Source organism: Anser anser (genome assembly GCF_964211835.1).
Source record: "Anser anser genome assembly, chromosome: 14".
In the NCBI taxonomy this organism is placed as follows: Eukaryota; Metazoa; Chordata; class Aves; order Anseriformes; family Anatidae; genus Anser; species Anser anser.
The window spans coordinates 2,166,051-2,185,341 of NC_139735.1; the positions used below are offsets into that span (position 1 = coordinate 2,166,051).

At 47.0% G+C, this 19,291-nt stretch overlaps 1 protein-coding gene across 5 annotated transcripts in view; it reads left to right on the forward strand.

Moving 5' to 3' along the window:
• Nucleotides 1–19,291, forward strand: part of FNIP1 (folliculin interacting protein 1) — a 73,459-nt gene that overhangs the window by 20,409 nt on the left and 33,759 nt on the right. For 2 of the 5 annotated variants that reach the window (XM_083799232.1, XM_083799233.1), the window contains exons 1-2: nt 1,755–1,934; nt 9,245–9,371. In XM_083799232.1, coding sequence (XP_083655358.1) covers nt 1,924–1,934; nt 9,245–9,371 — 138 coding nt within the window. In that variant the 5' untranslated portion in view covers nt 1,755–1,923. Of the gene's footprint in view, nt 1–1,754; nt 1,935–2,299; nt 3,937–9,244; nt 9,372–19,291 lie in introns of those variants that run through there. The other 3 variants (XM_083799234.1, XM_083799235.1, XM_083799236.1) reach the window with 2 other exon arrangements.

Sequence of the window (19,291 nt, forward strand, 5' to 3'; positions counted from 1 at the left end):
GAAAGTAACTTTTTTTTTTCTTCCGTGCAGTTTTGAGGATTTTGGCTTACGTTTAATAAGGAGCCACCACCTCAGATCCTAGTCTAGGATCTGAGTGCAGGCTTGGACCCGGCTTTGAAATACTTTACGTACCTCCAGGTGTGCCCAGAAAATCTCCCTGTCCTCAGAGACTTAGCATCAGGTGTTTCTGAGCAGGTCTCTCCCCTGGTCCAGCTCGGCGACCAGGAGGTTTGCTCTGCCTGGGTGCTCACCTGGAGGAGCGCGTGGTGCACATCTGGTCTTAAAAAGGGCTGCCTATTTTTTGGGTGCGGGGGTGGAGCAGCTCTGAGCAGCACCAGTCCTTCCCCCAGCGATAAATGTTCGCTGATGTGGCTGAGGCTGAAGCCCTGCTCGCTGCCCGTCGGCCTTGCGGCTGGGTTGGAGCAGGAATTCCTTCCAACAATTTTTCTTGGTCAGTTGTTGGATGGAGGCTGGGTCTGCTTTCAAAGCACTTGTCTTCAGTGCGCATCGGGTTACCCTGAGGTAAAATGGAAACTTTAGATGTTACTCCTGTAAATAAATGTTTACATAATATATCACACTGAACTTCTCACTATTGCATCCCTAAGAAAAAGGTCACTTTTGACATCAGTAACCTTTAGAGAGCAGTGCGCTTGCCACACAGGTAAAGGAGGCTTCTGTGTACAGCGCATTCCTTTCGCTGCACCAAGGAGGTAGCAGACAGAGGTCAAATGCTATTGCTTCCAGGTCCCAAGGCTTGGCATTTTAAGCTTTAAAGGCAAGGCTTGGCTTTAAGGCATGGGTCCTGCAGTCACGCACATGCTTAGCCCTACTCATGTGAGTAATCCCAGTGAATTCCCTGGCACTACTCACACACGAAAAGCCAAGTCTGTGGTGTCCGTCCTTGTGGGATCAAGGTCTCCACACTTTGTTTCTAAACAAGGAATTTCCCCTGAAACACCTGTGCTCGCAGCAGATCATAGTTCTGGCTTTGGAACCAAGTCTCCATGTCGTAGTTTCACTGCTTTTGTGTCAAAACCCTCGCACAGCACCAAAGACAAAAATATTACCACCACAGAAAAGGCAAGGGCAAGACTCCCGTGGTGCCGGTAGGTTAGGGACCTCTCACAGCCTGAGCCCAGGGGATGTGCAGCAGGAGAGGAGCTCGGTGGCCGGGGGGACAGCACCTGGGGTGCTGGCATTGCTGGGTTTTGGGGCCGGAGTGTATGGCCCAGGGCATCGGCTCAGCCGCTGCGTGCCGTCCGTAGCCCCACACTTAGTGTTGGGAACAGGAGAGCCGTGGGTCTCTCACTGCCTCTGTGTCTGCAGCGCTGGCGAAGCCGGTGGGGCGTCAGATGCTGAGAAGGAAGGGAAGCGGGAGCTGTGGTGCTGGTCGCCTGCCTGTATCCATTTGTCGACCGTTGTCTGAAGAGGACACAGAAGGCGTAAGGCGGGCGGTTAGCCCCACGTACGCCCGAGATGGGCGCTGCCCGCTTTGACGCACATGGCTTTTCACACGCCCTGCTCCTTCCCCGCTGCCCACACCGTGAGGAGAAAGGCCCCGGGCTGGCAGCGGGCCCAGGGGAGGCCTCGCGTGCAGCCCTGGAGGGCCGGGAGCCCCCTCTGGGCGCTATCGCTCCGCTCCCTCGGCTCGCCGAGCCCCCCCCCGCCTTGGCCCGCAGCAGCCGCGGGGCCCCTGAGGGGCCGGGCCGGGCCGGGCCGGGCGGGGCGGGGCGGGGCGGGGCGGCTGCCGGGAGGCTGCCTGAGGGCCGCCGGCCCCGTGGCGCCGGGAGCCCGGCCGGGGCTGGCGGCCGCTGCTGGCCGGGCTCGGCACGGCTCGGATCGGCTCGGCACGGCTCGGCTCGGCACGGCAGGACGCGGCACGGCACTGCCCCGAGCGGCGGGGACCCAGGGGGTACAGCGATGCTGCCCAGGTACGGTCGCCGCGCGGCTCTTCCGACCGTTCGGAGGGTTCGTGGGGAGGAAAGAGCGAGGCTTTTCCCGAGGTGTGAGGCTGCGGGAGCCTGGGGGATTAGTGCTGCTGCCCACAGCTGCGTGCCCAGTGCCCCGAGGGGGGGTTATTGCCCTCAGTGGGTTCTTGCCTTGCAGTTCTGCAGAAGGGAGCGCGATGAATAACGTAAAACCCGGTGTGTAACGCTAGTGCATTTAACCGAAAGGAAGTGTTTCTCGTTTGTCTTCTACTAAAATAATTTTACTGAAATTTATACTGAATAGTATAATAATACTATTCAATATGAATAATGAATAATTTTACTGAAATTTATACTGAAACAAGAGCCTGTGTTTGCGTACGTGCGTATGTTTGCACACGTGTATGTGCCTAAATCATCTGGAAACCGAACAGGTGCTTTTTGAACGACACGCATGAAATAGTCCCCGAAATCTTTTATCGAGTTACTAAGATTGACTGTCAGTTCTGAAGCCGTGTAAGTTGCAGAGTTCCTGAACGTGTTACACGCCTTTAACAAAACTTCCAGCCTACTTATTTTCGATATCGCGCTGCAGGTTATGATTAATGTGTTGACTAGACTGCACCTAACCTGTATATATTACGCCTTTTTGCTTGTGGAAAGACATCTGGCTCGTGTATTAGACTTTAGAGTATAAATTAGGTATCTTAATGAGAGCCGAGTGACTTAGTAGAGGGGGAGAAAAAATGAAAACAAACTGAAGTCGGCTTCATATACAGCTACAGGACTGGACAGAGCCAGGGACCGTGGAAGCCAGTTGACGTTTAGGTCCAAGTTTCTTACACCGAGTGTGAAATATCTGGCTGACTGACTGTGCCTAGTGTACAAAGGGTGCTCAGCACAAGCAGCAGAAGTTTCCTGGATCTCAAGTAGTGCAGCTATTCAAGGTGAGGATTGCTAAGCTGGTAACTGAATGAGACAGATTTATAGATGTTAGCATAGAGCTGACCTCTGCAGCGCGACGATGCCTGTGGACGCCTCACCCTTCCTTCAAGAAATGGCAAGGAGGTGGCTTGGGTTCTTTTTTCTTTTTTTTTTAAATTTTTCATAGAAACATTATTTCCTTGTGCTAAACCTTAAAAACATCCTCAATGAAAGCAGGCACTAGTGGTGAGCGGTTGTCCCTGAGGTGATCCGCTGTCTGTCAGCTCTCCCAGGCTACCCAGAGACAGATCCTTTGACTTTTGCGAAACCCCGGCTGAGGTCAGAGTGATAGAGGGCAGCGTCACCCGAAGTGCTCGGTAAGCTCCTTCACAATCAGTTGTCACAGGCTCCCGCAGTGGCCTTGGTCAAGTCACAAACACCAGCTTTCCCTGCAGAATCAGCAGGCATTCACCACAACACCCTGGAGTGACCTCAGCTCTTATAAAGACAATTATCTTGCAAAATTTTTTTCTAAGTATACGCCCGCGGTTTCTCTAGCGTAGGGATCTCCTTCCTCCTCCCAGCCTTATGGCCATATTATGTCACTAGCAATTACATGGAATCTCTCACTGAAAATGCCAGCTTTGCAAATTAGCGATGCAGTCTGGATCGTCCTTATCACGTGAATCCTGATAATGTTCTTCTGCATCTCAGGTGCTCCTATTAAAAAATAAATAACTTGCCCATGCCTCTTTAAAAAAAACACTCTGTTGATGAATGGTCTTCCAAAGCTGGAAGCATCGTTAACTTGCCATACATTGCTGTTCTCTTTGGTTTCAATTTAGTTGCGCTCTTTCAGAAAGATCTACACTGTTGTCTTTGTTTAATCATGGTCAAATAATAAGGGAATTATTGAAATGCATAAGAAGGTATTAAATTGTATAGAATACCCTCCCTGCGTGTCCTATAGACTCAACTTTCATTGCGTCTTCTCAAAGAAAAAATTCCAGTAGCAGATACTAGCAATGTGCGGAGGAATTTGGGCAGAAGAAGGGAATCCCTTGCAGAAGGCATCTCAGAGGTGAGAGTTGTATGGTGCGGTGGTTGGGCTAGACGAGGGCCATTTGCCTCATGCTTCCATTCACCTTCCCTTTAACAAAGCAGCCACAGGATCCTATACGCTACCAGGCCGTATATGTGCGAGTGAGCGTGCTTCTGTGTGTGTAAGCATCTGCGGAACTCGCGGATAATCTGCATCTGAAGTGTCCCAGTGCACGTCTTGGAGCAGGCTCCTGTTTCCAGTGGAAGCTCTTCAACACAAGGGTGCTTATGTGGAAGTTGCCTGGGTCTAAGCACCACCGTAACAGCAGAGGTGAAGACCATCATGTGCAGGTGTTCCAGATAAGCTCTCAGATCCCTGGACCTCTCTTCGGCTGCTCATCAGAGAGGAGTGAGGGAAAGCATTTCCTTCCACATAGTGTTTTACTATTGCTGGTTTGCTGGGCCCAGCCCACGAGGGGGGTGCGGACAAGGTAGACCTGCTGTCCGCTCTGCCATGGCCGTCCCTGTCAGCCTTTTAAAAAGGTGCTAACATGAAAAACATGCAGAACAGATAAGCTAGCATAAACTATAAATATCATTTGCGTAGATGCGTTTAAAAATAGTTTGAAGTGATTCATCACCAGGCAATTTTTATAACTATGGGTAACATGATGTAGGAAAACAATAGTTAGATAGTTGCAACTTACTTTTTCAATGATTAGTCAGGGTCTTGTTTTGAGCAATTTTACTTTTTAGAAAACTCTTCTACAATTCCTGTCTGATTAATATTTTGATCAGTTTGCTTCAGTTGTTCTTTCAGCATTCTAAAATATCTGTGTTAATTGTTAAAGAAGTAATCAGATACTACCTAAGTTGTGTTAATATGAAATAGCTTCAAAAGTTAAGTCTTGAGCAGAAGGAGAAATAGTATTAAACTACACCCTTATTTTAATGAAAAAGCGCTGTTCATGTTGTAGTGGAAGCAAGGAGGAAGGAATGTACTTGTTTTCCATTACAGGCAAAAACCTCGTATTTTAATTGGTGGCGTGGTAACGAGGGATTTCTGTGTCTGCTTTTTCATCTATTAAAACTTGCCCGGAGTGTAGTAGTGTCAGTTTAAAGCCATTCAGTTACCTCTTGCTGACAAATGTGTATGGCAGTAATAAATTCCAGGAACTGGATGGATCAGAAAATCCATCCTTGGGGAGAACTGGCAGTTGGATTGCCGTGCGACTCGTGGAGATGTCGCGGAACGTGTAAAGGATCTGCTCATGTAATCTGCAGACACTCCTGGAGGTTAGGTGCAAAAAGACAGGAGAACAAAGCGGGGCGAAAGAGAGATAAGAGCTGACCAATAGTAGGGCATAAGCGTGAGCGGGCATTAAAATAGCGTTTTTCAGGCCTTGGTTTCATTATTGTTAGTTTCTAATAATTTCCTTGCTAGTCCCGTGGAAGTTTGCTCTCCTGTCCCCAGTTATTCCTCTCCCTCCGTGCTTTGTGCTTGCGTTAGTGTCTGTGCAGCCGTGACATGGGAGGGAAGGGGCCCTGGCCTTCCAGTTTTTTTGTGATCCGTTTTAGCTACATACATGACTTGATTACAGCAGTTTCCAGCCAAACTCACTCTGTTGGTGTGACATCTCTCGGCAGAGCCAAGTATCCAACCCAGAATCCAACCAGCCTTTGGTAATTCTCTGAATTTAGTCTCCTTTGCATTTTTTTTTTCAGACATTAAGAGGTTCTATGGATCCATACAAATACATGAGGAGAGGGGATGCAGAAGACAAAGCCGGGCCCGTCTCAGGGTGCCCAGAGCCAGGACAAGAGGGCACAGACCGGAGCACAGGGGGTTCCCCGAACACCAGGCAGCGCTTCTGTGCTCTGCGGGTGCCGGAGCCCCGGTGCAGTACCCAGAGAGGTGCCGGGGTCCCCTCCTCGGGGTCTCCAGCAGCCGCGTGGACGCGGGCTGGGCAAACGGGGCTGGGCAAGGGGCACCCAGAGGTGCCTCCAACCTCCACTACGCCTGGGGCTGGGACATCTGGTTTCTACATGATCAGCTTCTGAAACATCCCACCCAACATTTACATGTTATTGATTCGTACCCCGTTCTATTCATATAGGTGTTTCTGAATATCTATATGGACCTGCTCAGAAATGATTTATTGCAATTTCTGCCCTCACAGCGCTAACTTTGTGGCAAAGGCACTGGTGAAAAGGGTGAAATTTATTTTTTTGGATGTAGTCAGTTCCAAGGAAAGACCACGCAACAACAGGCAGGTGATGCAGGAAAAGCTCCTCGTTAAGACAGCTGTTATATCCAGAACAGCACGGGAGGTGGAGGCTCACCTTTCCTTAGCATTACTGGAACATTTGATTCTCCAGCTCCTAGATTTCTGCAAGAATCTCGAGAAAACATCAGCTAAACGTCAAAGTTAGTTTCCATTTATAAACACAACTAATTATATTCAGAAGATGTAGGTCAGTTTCCATCCGGCTGAAGAGCAGCGCTGGAGTTTTGCCCTGTTCTATTTGTTTTGAGAACGTGCCCTGCGTATTGCACGCAGGAATCTGTACGTTTCTGGGGATAATCTGTCCAGATAGTGAGCTTAACGGTGCTTTCAGGCTGCTGACAGCCAAAGCAAAGCCGCTCCGTGTTCCGTTTCCTCCCAAAATGTGCCTCGCCGCGAGGTGGTCGGGGCGAGTCGGAGGTGCCAGGCTGCCCGTGTTTACCGTCTGTCTGAATGAACTTTCCCCCAGCTCTCTCAAAGTTTCTGCTGCTTTGGGAAGTGGCCCACTATTGCCAGGGAATGTTTTTGCAAGGCTGCAATGTGCTTGAGGGCCGTGTTATGTAACAGAGATAGCGGCGATTTGGAATTATCACAAATTGTGATTTAAAATATCTGCTAAATACTTGTCTAGAGAAAGTTGAAATGTCATGTGAAGAAGCTGAGAAGTAAACAAGCTCTTGTTACCTTGATCAAATATGTTTCCGAATACAGCAAGGGTTTTATATTTAGCTTTCTCTCCTCTTGGTGTGTAATCTGCTCTTGGAGCTTTTTATAAGTAGACTTCCCTAAGATCTGGAACAGCTACTGCCCTTCTTTGCCAGTAATTTCAAAGTCAAATATCAGAAGTACGAGGTAATGGAAGACAGGCCTTTGTCCGAGGGTGAAGGAAACTCAAATGTTCTGCAAGGGTGGAGCAAGTGGCAGTACCTTTTTGGCAAGCGGTTTGTTATTGCTGTCGTGTACCGCTTCTTTATAGGACCCCCGGTGGCTTATCTCGAGCGATGAGTTTCCAGGCCTCTTAATTTCAGCCGAATAGGAGGAGATGGCTCCCCCGGGAAGCCAGGTTAGCCGGCAGCCTCATGCGCCTCCGTCTCAGGCTCTCCGAGGAGCCCTCCCCAGCTCTGCTGCCATCCAGCTGCTCAAGTACGCCTCACGCAGCGTGGAGTTGGTTTTTCTTACGTTTGCTGAAATGCAAGGTGGGGCTCGCTAGCAGGGGTCCCTGCTAAACGTAAGCTCTGCTCTGAGCACGCCATCGTGCTTGGGTTTTGGTTCAGTTTGCTCGGATCGTGGCGGTCAGCTCTTCGTGCGGCCGTGTCCCTCTGCAGACAGTGCTTTCGGTGCCCAGGCAGAGGGTGCAGGGCTCTTTGCCCCCAAAGCTAAACAGAGTTATTTCAGTTTCCAGTTGCTCAAGCATTTTTCTTGTAATAAGTTGCTTTGGACATTTGTTGCACACTGTCTTCTCTGCAGCTTCTGTTTTTTTCTCTTCTGTTGCTAAATGGTGGGGCTGAGAGGATTAGGAAATGGATTTCCTCTCTCGGGGCTGAGTAACTGTATGTAGTGGTGCTTAGTTTCACCTAGCCGGGACTACTCTAGTTGTAAGGCCTGGGAATTTATCTCGGGCAGTCTTAAAAACTTCTGATGGGCATCTGTGGCTTTGGCAGTCAGATTGATTCTCTGCTGTGACCTATTGTAGAAGTTGTTGGCTATAAATCATCATTAGCGTAGTGATGACGTGAGGCATGGGCGCAGAGAACAAAACTTTGCTTGGTGAATTAGAAGGACAGAGGAGAGTAAATTTACCGTGGTCTTGGAGTCTAGCATGCCAAGATTACTTTACTCTGTATTCTCATTAACGGGAGTCTTTTTGCTGAAAGTCTTTTGCTCCTTCTTGTAAACTTGGAGCCGGTATCCTTCGTTAGTGGCTGGAAAGTTCCAGGTTCTCATTTCTCACTTCTTGGTGTTTCGTGCTAGCGCTGCTTGCCTAAAAGCCAAGGATAAGCAAGATAGAATTTCACTTGATCTAGGAAATTGCTCGTAAGTAGCTGAAAGGTGATTCCGCCTGGTTTCGTGGACAGAGCAGGCATCTTGTTTCCTGTCTGCCAAGCACCGAGCAGGTAGGAGTGAAAATGAATTCCCAGGCCCAAGCGTAATAACACTTGCTGGGCTGGTTGGCAATATTTGGGGGATTTTTTTTTTTTTTTTACTATTACTGTTTTTGTTGTTTGTTTGTAAACATACCCTCTGGTGTCACAACGCGTGTCCTTTTCCGTTCTGCTTAGAATAGAAGGCCATTTGTTCTGGGCCTTAGAAATTGAAGATGATGGCTACAGTGCAGCTATAAAAGTGAGCGTATGCCGCGCTAGCTAAGCCTGAGCCCTGCCAGTTCCCCCTTTGCAGAGCTCCTCCAAAGTCAGCGGCATGAGGGAAGGCAGAGGCTCGGGAGAGCCCCGCTCCACGTTACTGGCTGCGGAGCAGTTTGGGAATAGGTGTGTTAGAAGAGGGCTGCTGCGGGTGTTCTGCTGACCCGGGCAGTAACACGGCCTTGAATCACGGTGGCTTAAGTGGAGATTATTTCTGACTCTGAATATAGCAAGGACCTGAGCGTAGTCAGGTCCAAGCTATGCGTGGTTGTCTGTTCATGCATCGTGACAGATATATCCTGGTCTCAGTGTCGTTTATAACTCTTCAGTTAGTTCCATACGTGTGTGTTACTGCAGTTCTCCTATGGCTTTGGCTTTGACTTCAGGAACCTGGAACTTGAGGAAAACGTTAAGTACCACAAGACAGAGCACGAGAGCTATAACGCTGCATGCGTCGTCGTGCAGTGGCTGTAGCAGAGTGGTGCCCTTTATGCCACTGTAATTTGGCTACTTGCAAGTGTAGGGGAAAAAACTTCAAAAAGGCACAATTCTGGCTACAGGATCAAAGCGTTTGATGAAATGACATTGCACTTGCCGGATATTATGTTTTAATAAAGTTGGATATAGAAATAATGTAGAAAGAACAGTGTATTGAAGAGCTGTAGTAATTTGATCTTTCTGGTGTTCTGTTTTTTAATTAAAGCTGGCCTTTGCCGGAGTTCGACCCAAGTCAGATCCGACTGATTGTGTATCAGGACTGCGAGAGAAGAGGACGGAATGTCTTGTTTGACTCGAGTGCTAAAAGAAAAATCGAGGATGTTTCGGTGTCGGTGAGTATTGCGATTTACGTGGCTGTATTCTGTGTTTTTTAATATTAGACTGATAAAGTACAAATGTTCTGGTTTAGCCATATTAACATCGGTTTTATGCAGGGCTATATTTAAATGCCTGTGAAGTTGCAAATTATTCAGGCTTCACTGATTTCACTCTTAACAGCTTTAGATACTGAAGTGATCTTCTTCTTCCTGTGCTCTCTACTTTCTGCTCTTTCCAAGAGGAGGATTCTTCCGCGGGGCTGCAACAGGCAATGCTAGGAGGCAGAGGCAGGGCATAACCCGATGTTTATTGACAAGCTTTTATGACATGGACGCTTTCCGCTGCGGGATCTGTGTTCTGAGTCAGAAAGTCCTCCCGGTCCCGTGTCCTCATGTCCTGTTTGGTCAGCTTTTGCCAACTGTTGTTCCCATGCTTTGCTGACAGCTCTCACACAAAGTTACTTGAAAACTTTTTTTTTTTTTTTGGCATGGTTTGCATGGTAATCTATTAATTGAAACTGTAATGGATGCAGTCAGAGGAGGATACTTCCTTCTAAGGGCTCTGGCCAGAGGATTAATTTCTAGCCACAGTGCTATTGTAAGTGGTTGTGTGAGGTTGGACAACTTATTTCACTGCTTTGAACTTCCCTTTCACCATCTCTACAAACATTTGCAAAGCATTGTAAGTTCTGCAAGCAGAGAGCACTGTGTGAAATGGAACTTATGATCACAGCTGCTTTTAACCCTAGGACCTACTGGGTTCCATAAGCAGGAGAACACAAAATAACGCGTTACCTGCAAGCCCTGGCTTTCGTGTTGGGTATTGGATTACAGCCAGAAGAAGGTTCTTCATCCTGCTTTGTAAACTCCCCCAGCCCATTGCTGGATGCTGCCAGCCTTGTGCTTCCCATTGTGATTCTGAGCTTTCTCCTTCCACATATCCTAACCTCAGGGAGCCGATTTGTGTGTCATAAGACACCAGCTTCCAGGCTTCCACAGTGCCTGTGCTAGCACAGTTATACCATGAATTGAGGTCCTGATTTCCTAGTTCTGTTTAAGAATGTGTGACGTAAGGCAAGTTGAACAAATGTTCAAGAAGATCTTTAAAGAGGTTTATTGCGATGAATTGCTGGCTTTGCTTATTACCATTTCTTCATTAATAAAAGTGGCATTGTGCAGTATGAACCCTCTTGCTATATTTCAATTGATTTCTTGAAAGCCTAAAGCCTCTGTAAGATAGATCTGTACTTGCACAGTTAACTTGCAAACTTCATTGTTGCGGGTTATTTCACAGTTAGTTGTCTGTGGCAGCTCAGTAGCAACAGAACAAACAGCGGAAAATGAAGCTAATATCCGTATTATCTCCTCTTTATTTTCTTCATTAAGGGGAAGGCGGGGAGGGGGAATAAATTATGTTCACGTTCCCTTTGATATGAGTATGTGAGGCTGGTGGAGGAAGACTGTTCCCAGAGTATTTGAAGCGCCCCTAATTGTGTCTGGTAAGTTGGTACGTTTTCATTCTTTGTTGTGCTACTAAGAGACTTGGAAAGAAAGTATACTGAAAACCTTTACTTGCTATGGTATGTGCCTTCTGCAGCATTCCGATAATGTAATGTTAGGCAAAACTTTCCTCAAGAAACAAAACTGTCAATAGTGGAAATGTTATACAGGTGAAAACGTGCACGAGTCCTGGGCTCAGCTCGCTGCAAGCTGAGTACAGCCTTGCACAGCTAGCAGTACACACTGGCCATTTTCAAGGAATCGCATTGTTTATTTTTCTCGTTCTTTATCATGATTTTCATTAGCAAAGACACACCCTGCCTATACAAAGCCCGATCTTGGCTCTAAGCACATTCCAAGGCACTCTTGCCCTTTTGCAGCAAGACGTGTGTGGGCCGGGCGCTCTCCCTTGTGAAAGGCTATCTGTTAGCGGCTCACAAAGGGCAGCGCTTTCTGCATCTTCTCCCCCCGCCCCCCATTTCCTACCGTGATTTATACCTCTGGATTTACAAACACACCCAGGGGGAGGTTGTGAGAGTGCCCAGCGGTGGCCAGGCTGTTCTGGTTGAAGTCTGACCAGTTCGTCTAGAGCACAGAGCTGAGCGGGTGCCATTTTGCTCCGTGCTGGCAGCTGGGCTCTTCAGTTCCTATCCTCTGTTGTTTCTGAGATCTGTAACAAGTGTCTGATTGAAAGCGATTATATGCCTGCAGCAACATCCGATACACTTTTCTCTATTGTATGTTTTACATATCAAAACTCAGTGTGTGTCAGGAGGTGTGTGCAGTGCACCAAGGCTCGGTCATTTGAATTCCAAAAGGGGAGGTCTGGTTATAAAACTCAAGGAGCATTAGAGCAAACTTGTCCAGAGGCAGACGTTTAAAGAAATAAAACTAGCCTTCAACTTCTTGAGGAGTAAAAACCACAGAGTTTGTGCTCACGCCAAGCTAGGCTTTAATTAATAAAGCATTACTGAGCCTAGATTTTCTGTGAGGGACGTGTGATTATAACACAAATAAGGATTTTGTGTTTTCATTGGACATTAAATCAGCCTCTTCTTGTCTTCAATAAAGCTAAATATTAGGTAAACAAGAATTTGGCGAGAGCTTATTGTGCAGAGACAGACAGAAGGCAGTTGAGAGGTTCCTGGTATTGCTGTTACAATATTTTAATAGTTCTAGTGTTAGCGTAGCAACCACATAACCACCAAGTGATTATATGAAGGTGCTTTATTCAGCGCTGGAAGCCGGGGCAGGTGCCCAAATCTGGCTTCAAGTCCCGTTACTTCCCAGCCGTTATTTATACATACAATATTGCGTCAGGTATACATATTCATTACAGGTTGCAACATCAGCCTCGCTTTTCATTCTAATTAGCTCCCCTCCCCTTTGCACATGCGTGGCGCACTCTGGTGGTCGTCCAGGTGGTCGTCCAGATGAAGTAAGGAGTCTTCCTCTCCGCTAAACTCTTTCACCTTTCTCACTCGACGCATGCTCCCTCCGCTCCTTGGTTCTGCTTCAACTCATTTCATCATCTCCAGGCCCTTATCCAAGGTCAGGTTGTACCTATTCCCTCCCAGGGTTCCCCTTCAACGATTCCTTTAAATGTTCAATGTACTCCCTAGGTTTCCAGTATACATAGATTACTTGATAATGTAAGTACATTTAATAATATTTAATTATACCGTATGATCCATCACCTGAGAAACATTAATAGAACATCCATTCGATTCTCCCCAACACTAACATTTCCCCCCTTTGAAAATACTTCACTCATACCAAGAGCAAGTATTTTCATTACTATTAAAACATAATTATATACATCCTGTTTACCGGTAACATGCATATTCGGGTTCGGTTCAGGAGACTCATAAGGTTTTCCATACATGATTTCATAGGGACTTACTGACATCCCACTTCTTGGCTTTATTCTAATTCTTAGCAAAGCTATCGGTAAGGCCTGTGGCCACTGTATCTTAGCCTCCTGACAGATTTTGCTTAATTGTCCTTTTAAAGTTTGGTTCATCCTCTCTACTTGACCACTAGATTGAGGCCTCCATGGGGTATGTAAGTTCCAGGTAATTCCTAGTAACCTACTAACCTCTTTAACCACATTGGCAATGAAACGTGGTCCCCTGTCTGAAGAAATACCCAATGGTACACCAAATCTAGGGACTATTTCCCGTAGTAACCATTTTACCGTTTCTTTAGCTTGGTTGGTTCGACAGGGAAGGGCCTCTGGCCATCCTGAAAAAGTATCAACCCCTACCAATAGGTATTTATAACCTCTTGCTTTAGGCAGTTCCACGAAATCTATTTGCCAGTAATCTCCAGGCTCTATTCCAGCTCTAGTTCTCCCCATCTCAGCATGTTTCCTTGCTACCGGGTTATTCTTTAAGCAAAGCTCACATTTTGACATTACTGACTTTGCCATTGTTAACATGTGTACCGAGATGACACCTCGTTTCAAATAGGTCACCATTGCTTCTGCACCCCAGTGACATTCATTATGTTATATTTGTAAGATTTCTCGCATTACTATAGGAGGCACTATAAGTTGTCCTGTCGCAGTCACATACCATCCGTCAGGATTCTTCTGGGCCTTCATCAAATTTGCAAGTCTCTCGTCTTCTGCTGAATACTTTGGGTCTTTAGGTAATTTAAAACAAGAGAGGCCTACCTTCGATGGAATTAGAGCCATTGCTTTCCATACTTCACGCGCAACCTTCCGGGCCGTCAAATCTGCCAATCTGTTACCTTCTGCAATCTCTGACATCCCTCCTTGATGGGCTTTACAATGCATTATGGCCACCTGTTGGGGTTTCTGTACAGCTGTTATTAATTTCAATATTTCTTCCTGATATTTTATATTAGTCCCTTGTGAGGATAGCATTCCCCTTTCTTTCCATAATGCCCCATGTACGTGGACTACCCCGAATGCATATTTTGAATCTGTCCAAATATTCACATTCTTACCCTCGCTTAGTTCCAGGGCTCGTGTCAGGGCAACTATTTCTGCTCGTTGGGCTGAAGTCCCCGGAGGTAGGGAATTTGCCTCAATCACTACCTTTGATGTTGTTACCGCGTATCCTGCATAACGAGTCCCATTTTCCACAAAGCTGCTTCCATCCGTGAAAAGTTCCCAATCCGGTCTCTCCAGAGGCTGATCTTTTAAGTCTGTTCTGCTGGCATAGGTATGTTCGATGATCTCCACGCAATCATGACTGAGGTCTCCTTCCTCCGCAGTTGTTCCTAGAAACACTGCTGGGTTCAATAGGTTAGTAGTTCTTAAGATTCATTCGGCTGGGCGATAGCCAATGGCCCCCCTTTTGCCTGTATTAAAAGGACTGTGGCTGCCACGGCCCTTAAACACGAGGGCCATCCGGCGCTTACCGCATCCAATTGTTTAGAAAAATACCCCACAGGTCTTTTCCAGCTCCCAAGTCGCTGGGTCAGTACTCCTAATGCCAATCGTTGTCTCTCATGCACAAACAGCTGAAAGTCCTTTGATAAGTCCGGCAAGCCCAAGGCAGGCGCCTTCATCAGGGCTTCTTTTAATTTCTTAAAGGCCTCTTGTTGTGGCTTTCCCCAGGTAAATGTACAGGCCTTTTGGGTTTCATAGAGGGGCTTTGCTATGAGTCCATAGTCCATTACCCACAGTCTACACCACCCGGCCATACCTAAGAAAGCCCGTAGTTCGTGCAGATTTCGCGGCTCGGGGATTTCACAAATAGCTTGTATTCGGTTAACTCCCAATTTTCTTTGTCCTTGAGAAATTTCACATCCCAAATAAATTACTGTTGTGCACGCGATTTGTGCCTTTTGTTTAGAAACCTTGTACCCATTTAGTCCCAATTGATTCAAAATATCAATAGTTACCTGAATACATTCTGACTCTCCTTCGGTAGCTATTAATATATCGTCCGCATATTGTAGCAGCAAGTATCGGTCCTTTGGTACCTGAATCTGTTCTTGGTTAATCCAGTCTTCTATTTCTTTAGCTAGTTGACTGCCGAAGAGGGTCGGGCTATTCTTGAATCCTTGAGGCAACCTTGTCCAGGTTAGTTGCATCTTTCGTCCGTTCCGTGGATTTTCCCATTCAAAAGCAAAAAGCTTTCTACTTTCCTTGTCAATGGGTATGCAGAAGAAGGCGTCTTTTAAATCAATTACCGTAAACCACTTATATTTCTCTTTTACAGATGTTAACAATGTATAAGGATTAGCCACCACTGGGTGAATATCTTTTGTTATTTCGTTTATTGCCCTAAGGTCCTGCACTAGCCTGTATTCCCCATTAGGTTTCTTTACTGGGAAAATTGGGGTATTATATTCAGATTTGCATTCCTCCAGAATGTGGTAGCTAAGAAATTTATCTATAATCTTTACTATCCCTAGCCTAGCTTCTAGCTTCAACGGGTACTGTTTAATCCGTACCGGTCGGGCCCCTTCCTTAAGTTCAATTTTTACTGGCTGGGCTACTTTTGATTTTCCAGGCACGTCCGTTTCCCAAATTGCAGGCATTACTGCATTTTCTACCTCTTTTGGGATATGAGGAACAGCCTTCTCTTTAATCATTAATATTTGTCCCACTTTTGATTCCGGGATTCTCATAATCAATTCTCCATCTTCAAACATTATAGTTTAGTTAGCAAATCCCGTCCCAAAAGAGGAATAGGGCATTCTGGTACATATAAAAATTCATGCGTAATTTCTTTACCTCCAAACTGTAAATCAAGGGGTTTTAAGAACGGCCGTATTTCCTCCTTCCCGGTGGCACCTACAATAGTAGTTTTCCTTTCCCCTATCTTACCACTTAATCTATTGAGTACTGAATATGTGGCCCCTGTATCAATTAAAAATTTTACTTCCTTATTTCCTATTTGAATTTTTTACCAAAGGCTCTTTAGTTTCTTTCAATCTCTCTAAAAAGGCGGAAGGTGATTCCGCTTTTTCTTGCCTGACATTATACAATTTTGACCAATTTATGGTCCGGGGCATGGCATTCTGTACCCCGATTTGTACCCAATCTTGATATCTCTTCAGCCTCCTTATTCCATCCCCTGTGTTATAATCCCATTGGGGATCCTCGGTGGGGAAGTTTTGATCTAGATTTCCAAGCACTAATCCATTACGTATATCTTCTCGGGCTCTCTCTCTGGCTGCCCGTAATACCATGTCCTTTTCTGTTGAATCCATCAAAGTATCCAGGATCACCTGGAGATCATCCCAATCAGGATTTTGGGTTTTAATTATCATTTTCATTATCCTAGCTACTTTATCTGGGTTTTCCCTGTAGGTGCCGGCTGCTTGCTTCCATATCATTAAATCCCCAGCTGAAAAAGGCACCTTGACATATACCGGTCCTTCTGTCCCCACTCCTTGCCTGAGGGGAGCGATTATTTTCCCTCCCTGTTCATTTATAGTTTCTCCTGCCCTTCGCTGTTGCCGGGTCCTATGTGACACGGGGAGACTAAAATCGGGGATTCTCCATCACTACTGCTATCTTCCTTTTCTCTTTTCCCTCCCTGTCCTGGCTCTTCCGGCGGAGCCAACGGCGCAACTTCCAGATCAATATTTCCATTATTATATTATTATATTATATTATTATATTATTATATACATTATTATATTATTATATTATATTATTTCCCATAATACTTATTATTCTCTATTGCCTGATGCTGTATACAGCGTCCCTCCTTAGTACATGCACAACAACGTTCCTCAGTTTAAACTTCAAGCACCATTATTCCACAAGCATGCTGCCATTCAGGCTTTCGGCGCAAATAAAAGAATAATTCCACATACGGCAGTTCATCATATTTTCCTTCCCACTTACAAAATAGCATTAATTGTAAAATTGTATTATATTGCAATGTTCCATTCTCAGGCCAAGTTTCTTGGTCCTCTAGTTTATACTGTGGCCACCAAATATTACAATAATCAATCAGCTTTCCTTTCCGCATTTCTTGACCAAAACCTCCCTCTTTCCAGTGTGCTAGCAAACACCCCAGCGGGGATGTCCGCGGGATAGGTACATCTTTTCCCAAAATTTCTTTAATCTTTTTCATTTTGAGCTTATAATACGGACCCAAAAGCTGCCGGAGCAGCAACACACTCTCCCGGAAGCTGCCGAAGCAGCAACACACTCTCCCGAAAGCTGCTGGAGCAACAACACACTCTCCCGAAAGCTACCGGAGCAACAACACACTTTCCCGAAAGCTGCAGCAACACACTCTCCCGAAAGCTGCTGGAGCAACAACACACTCTCCCGAAAGCTGCAGCAACACACTCTCTCGAAAGCTGCCGGAGCAGCAACACACTCTCTCGAAAGCTGCCGGAGCAGCAACACACTCTCCCGAAAGCTGCCGGAGCAGCAACAGCACACTTTCCCGAAAGCTACCGGAGCAACAACACACTTTCCCGAAAGCTGCAGCAACACACTCTCCCGAAAGCTGCTGGAGCAACAACACACTCTCCCGAAAGCTGCAGCAACACACTCTCCCGAAAGCTGCTGGAGCAACAACACACTCTCCCGAAAGCTGCAGCAACACACTCTCCCGAAAGCTGCTGGAGCAACAACACACTCTCCCGAAAGCTGCAGCAACACACTCTCCCGAAAGCTGCCGGAGCAGCAACAGCACACTTTCCAGAAGCTGCCGGAGCAGCAGTGTGCTTTCCCAAAAGCTGCCGGAGCAGCAGCGTGCTTTTCGCTAAAAAGCTGCCGGAGCAGCAGCAGCACGCTTTCTACATACCAATAATACCTGGTGCTGACCCTTCAGCACAAACCAATACAGTTACCAATGCCGAACCTGCAGAGCTTTCGCTCTGTCTAACGGACGGCGCCTAGGCTTACCCCGGGAGCTCCCTGCCCAACCGAGCGTGGCTTTCGCCGCGTCTGACCGGCAGGCTTTCCCAACCAAATCGGTACCGAATACCCAAAGTTGAAAGCACCTTTGCTTACCACTCCAGTGGTACGTCGTGAGCAGCGGAGGTCGGTCGTGGTCGACTGCTCCCCGAGAATCCCTCGGTGCCGGCTGGAGCGAAACCGAGACACGATCCGCCTCAGCAGTGCCCACGCTGTCCCATCTGGGTCGCCAAAATGTTAGCGTAGCAACCACATAACCACCAAGTGATTATATGAAGGTGCTTTATTCAGCGCTGGAAGCCGGGGCAGGTGCCCAAATCTGGCTTCAAGTCCCGTTACTTCCCAGCCGTTATTTATACATACAATATTGCGTCAGGTATACATATTCATTACAGGTTGCAACATCAGCCTCGCTTTTCATTCTAATTAGCTCCCCTCCCCTTTGCACATGCGTGGCGCACTCTGGTGGTCGTCCAGGTGGTCGTCCAGATGAAGTAAGGAGTCTTCCTCTCCGCTAAACTCTTTCACCTTTCTCACTCGACGCATGCTCCCTCCGCTCCTTGGTTCTGCTTCAACTCATTTCATCATCTCCAGGCCCTTATCCAAGGTCAGGTTGTACCTATTCCCTCCCAGGGTTCCCCTTCAACGATTCCTTTAAATGTTCAATGTACTCCCTAGGTTTCCAGTATACATAGATTACTTGATAATGTAAGTACATTTAATAATATTTAATTATACCGTATGATCCATCACCTGAGAAACATTAATAGAACATCCATTCGATTCTCCCCAACACTAACACTAGAAGATTGCAAATTTGCTGGAGTTTTAATTTTAGAATCTCTGTAGCAGCAGTAAAATACATCTCTTTCCAGGACTTCAGGACTGGAGAGAGAATGACAAGTAAATAACCCTGCTTCCCAGTGGGCTCGTTAAGCACTCTTCTCATTTCGGGGACGCTGATACAACAGGTGCCCGTGCTCTGCCGCACGCTGCAGAGACGTGATGTTTTCCCTGGGTCCCGATAGAGTTAAGCTTGACGAGCAAAACTGCGAAGCCGCCTGGTGACTCGGCACCGGGAATGTTGGCCCAGGGCTGTGCCAGGCATTTCCACCCAGACGGAGCCGCGCTCGGCAGCTGTGGGCACTTGGCATGTGGAGGGAGGCAGATTCCCCTCTGAGAGCCCCACACCTTTTTTGGTACGAAGCACAAGAGGTTCTTCCCCCACTTTTCAGGGGATGGCCAATGATGAGCCGGGCTCTGCAAGCAGATACCTGCTGCAGCGCCTGGACAGCTGCGTCTTTCCTCACAAACAACCGAAAATTAGCTAACCCTCCTGTTTTAGCTTTGTCAGGGGATCCCGTAAGAGATCGACAGCCTTTTTCAGCCCTGTGACACTAGATCATGAGCAGATGTCTCAGCACAGGCGTTTGCACGCTGAGTGTACGAGGGCAGCATGTGACAGGAGAAGTGAGCGCTGCTGCCGCCCTTGCTCACAGCCGTGGTCCCCACCCAGACATCCACGTCCCCGGGGCTGCCTCGCTGGATGGGGATGCACCTCTGCTGCAAG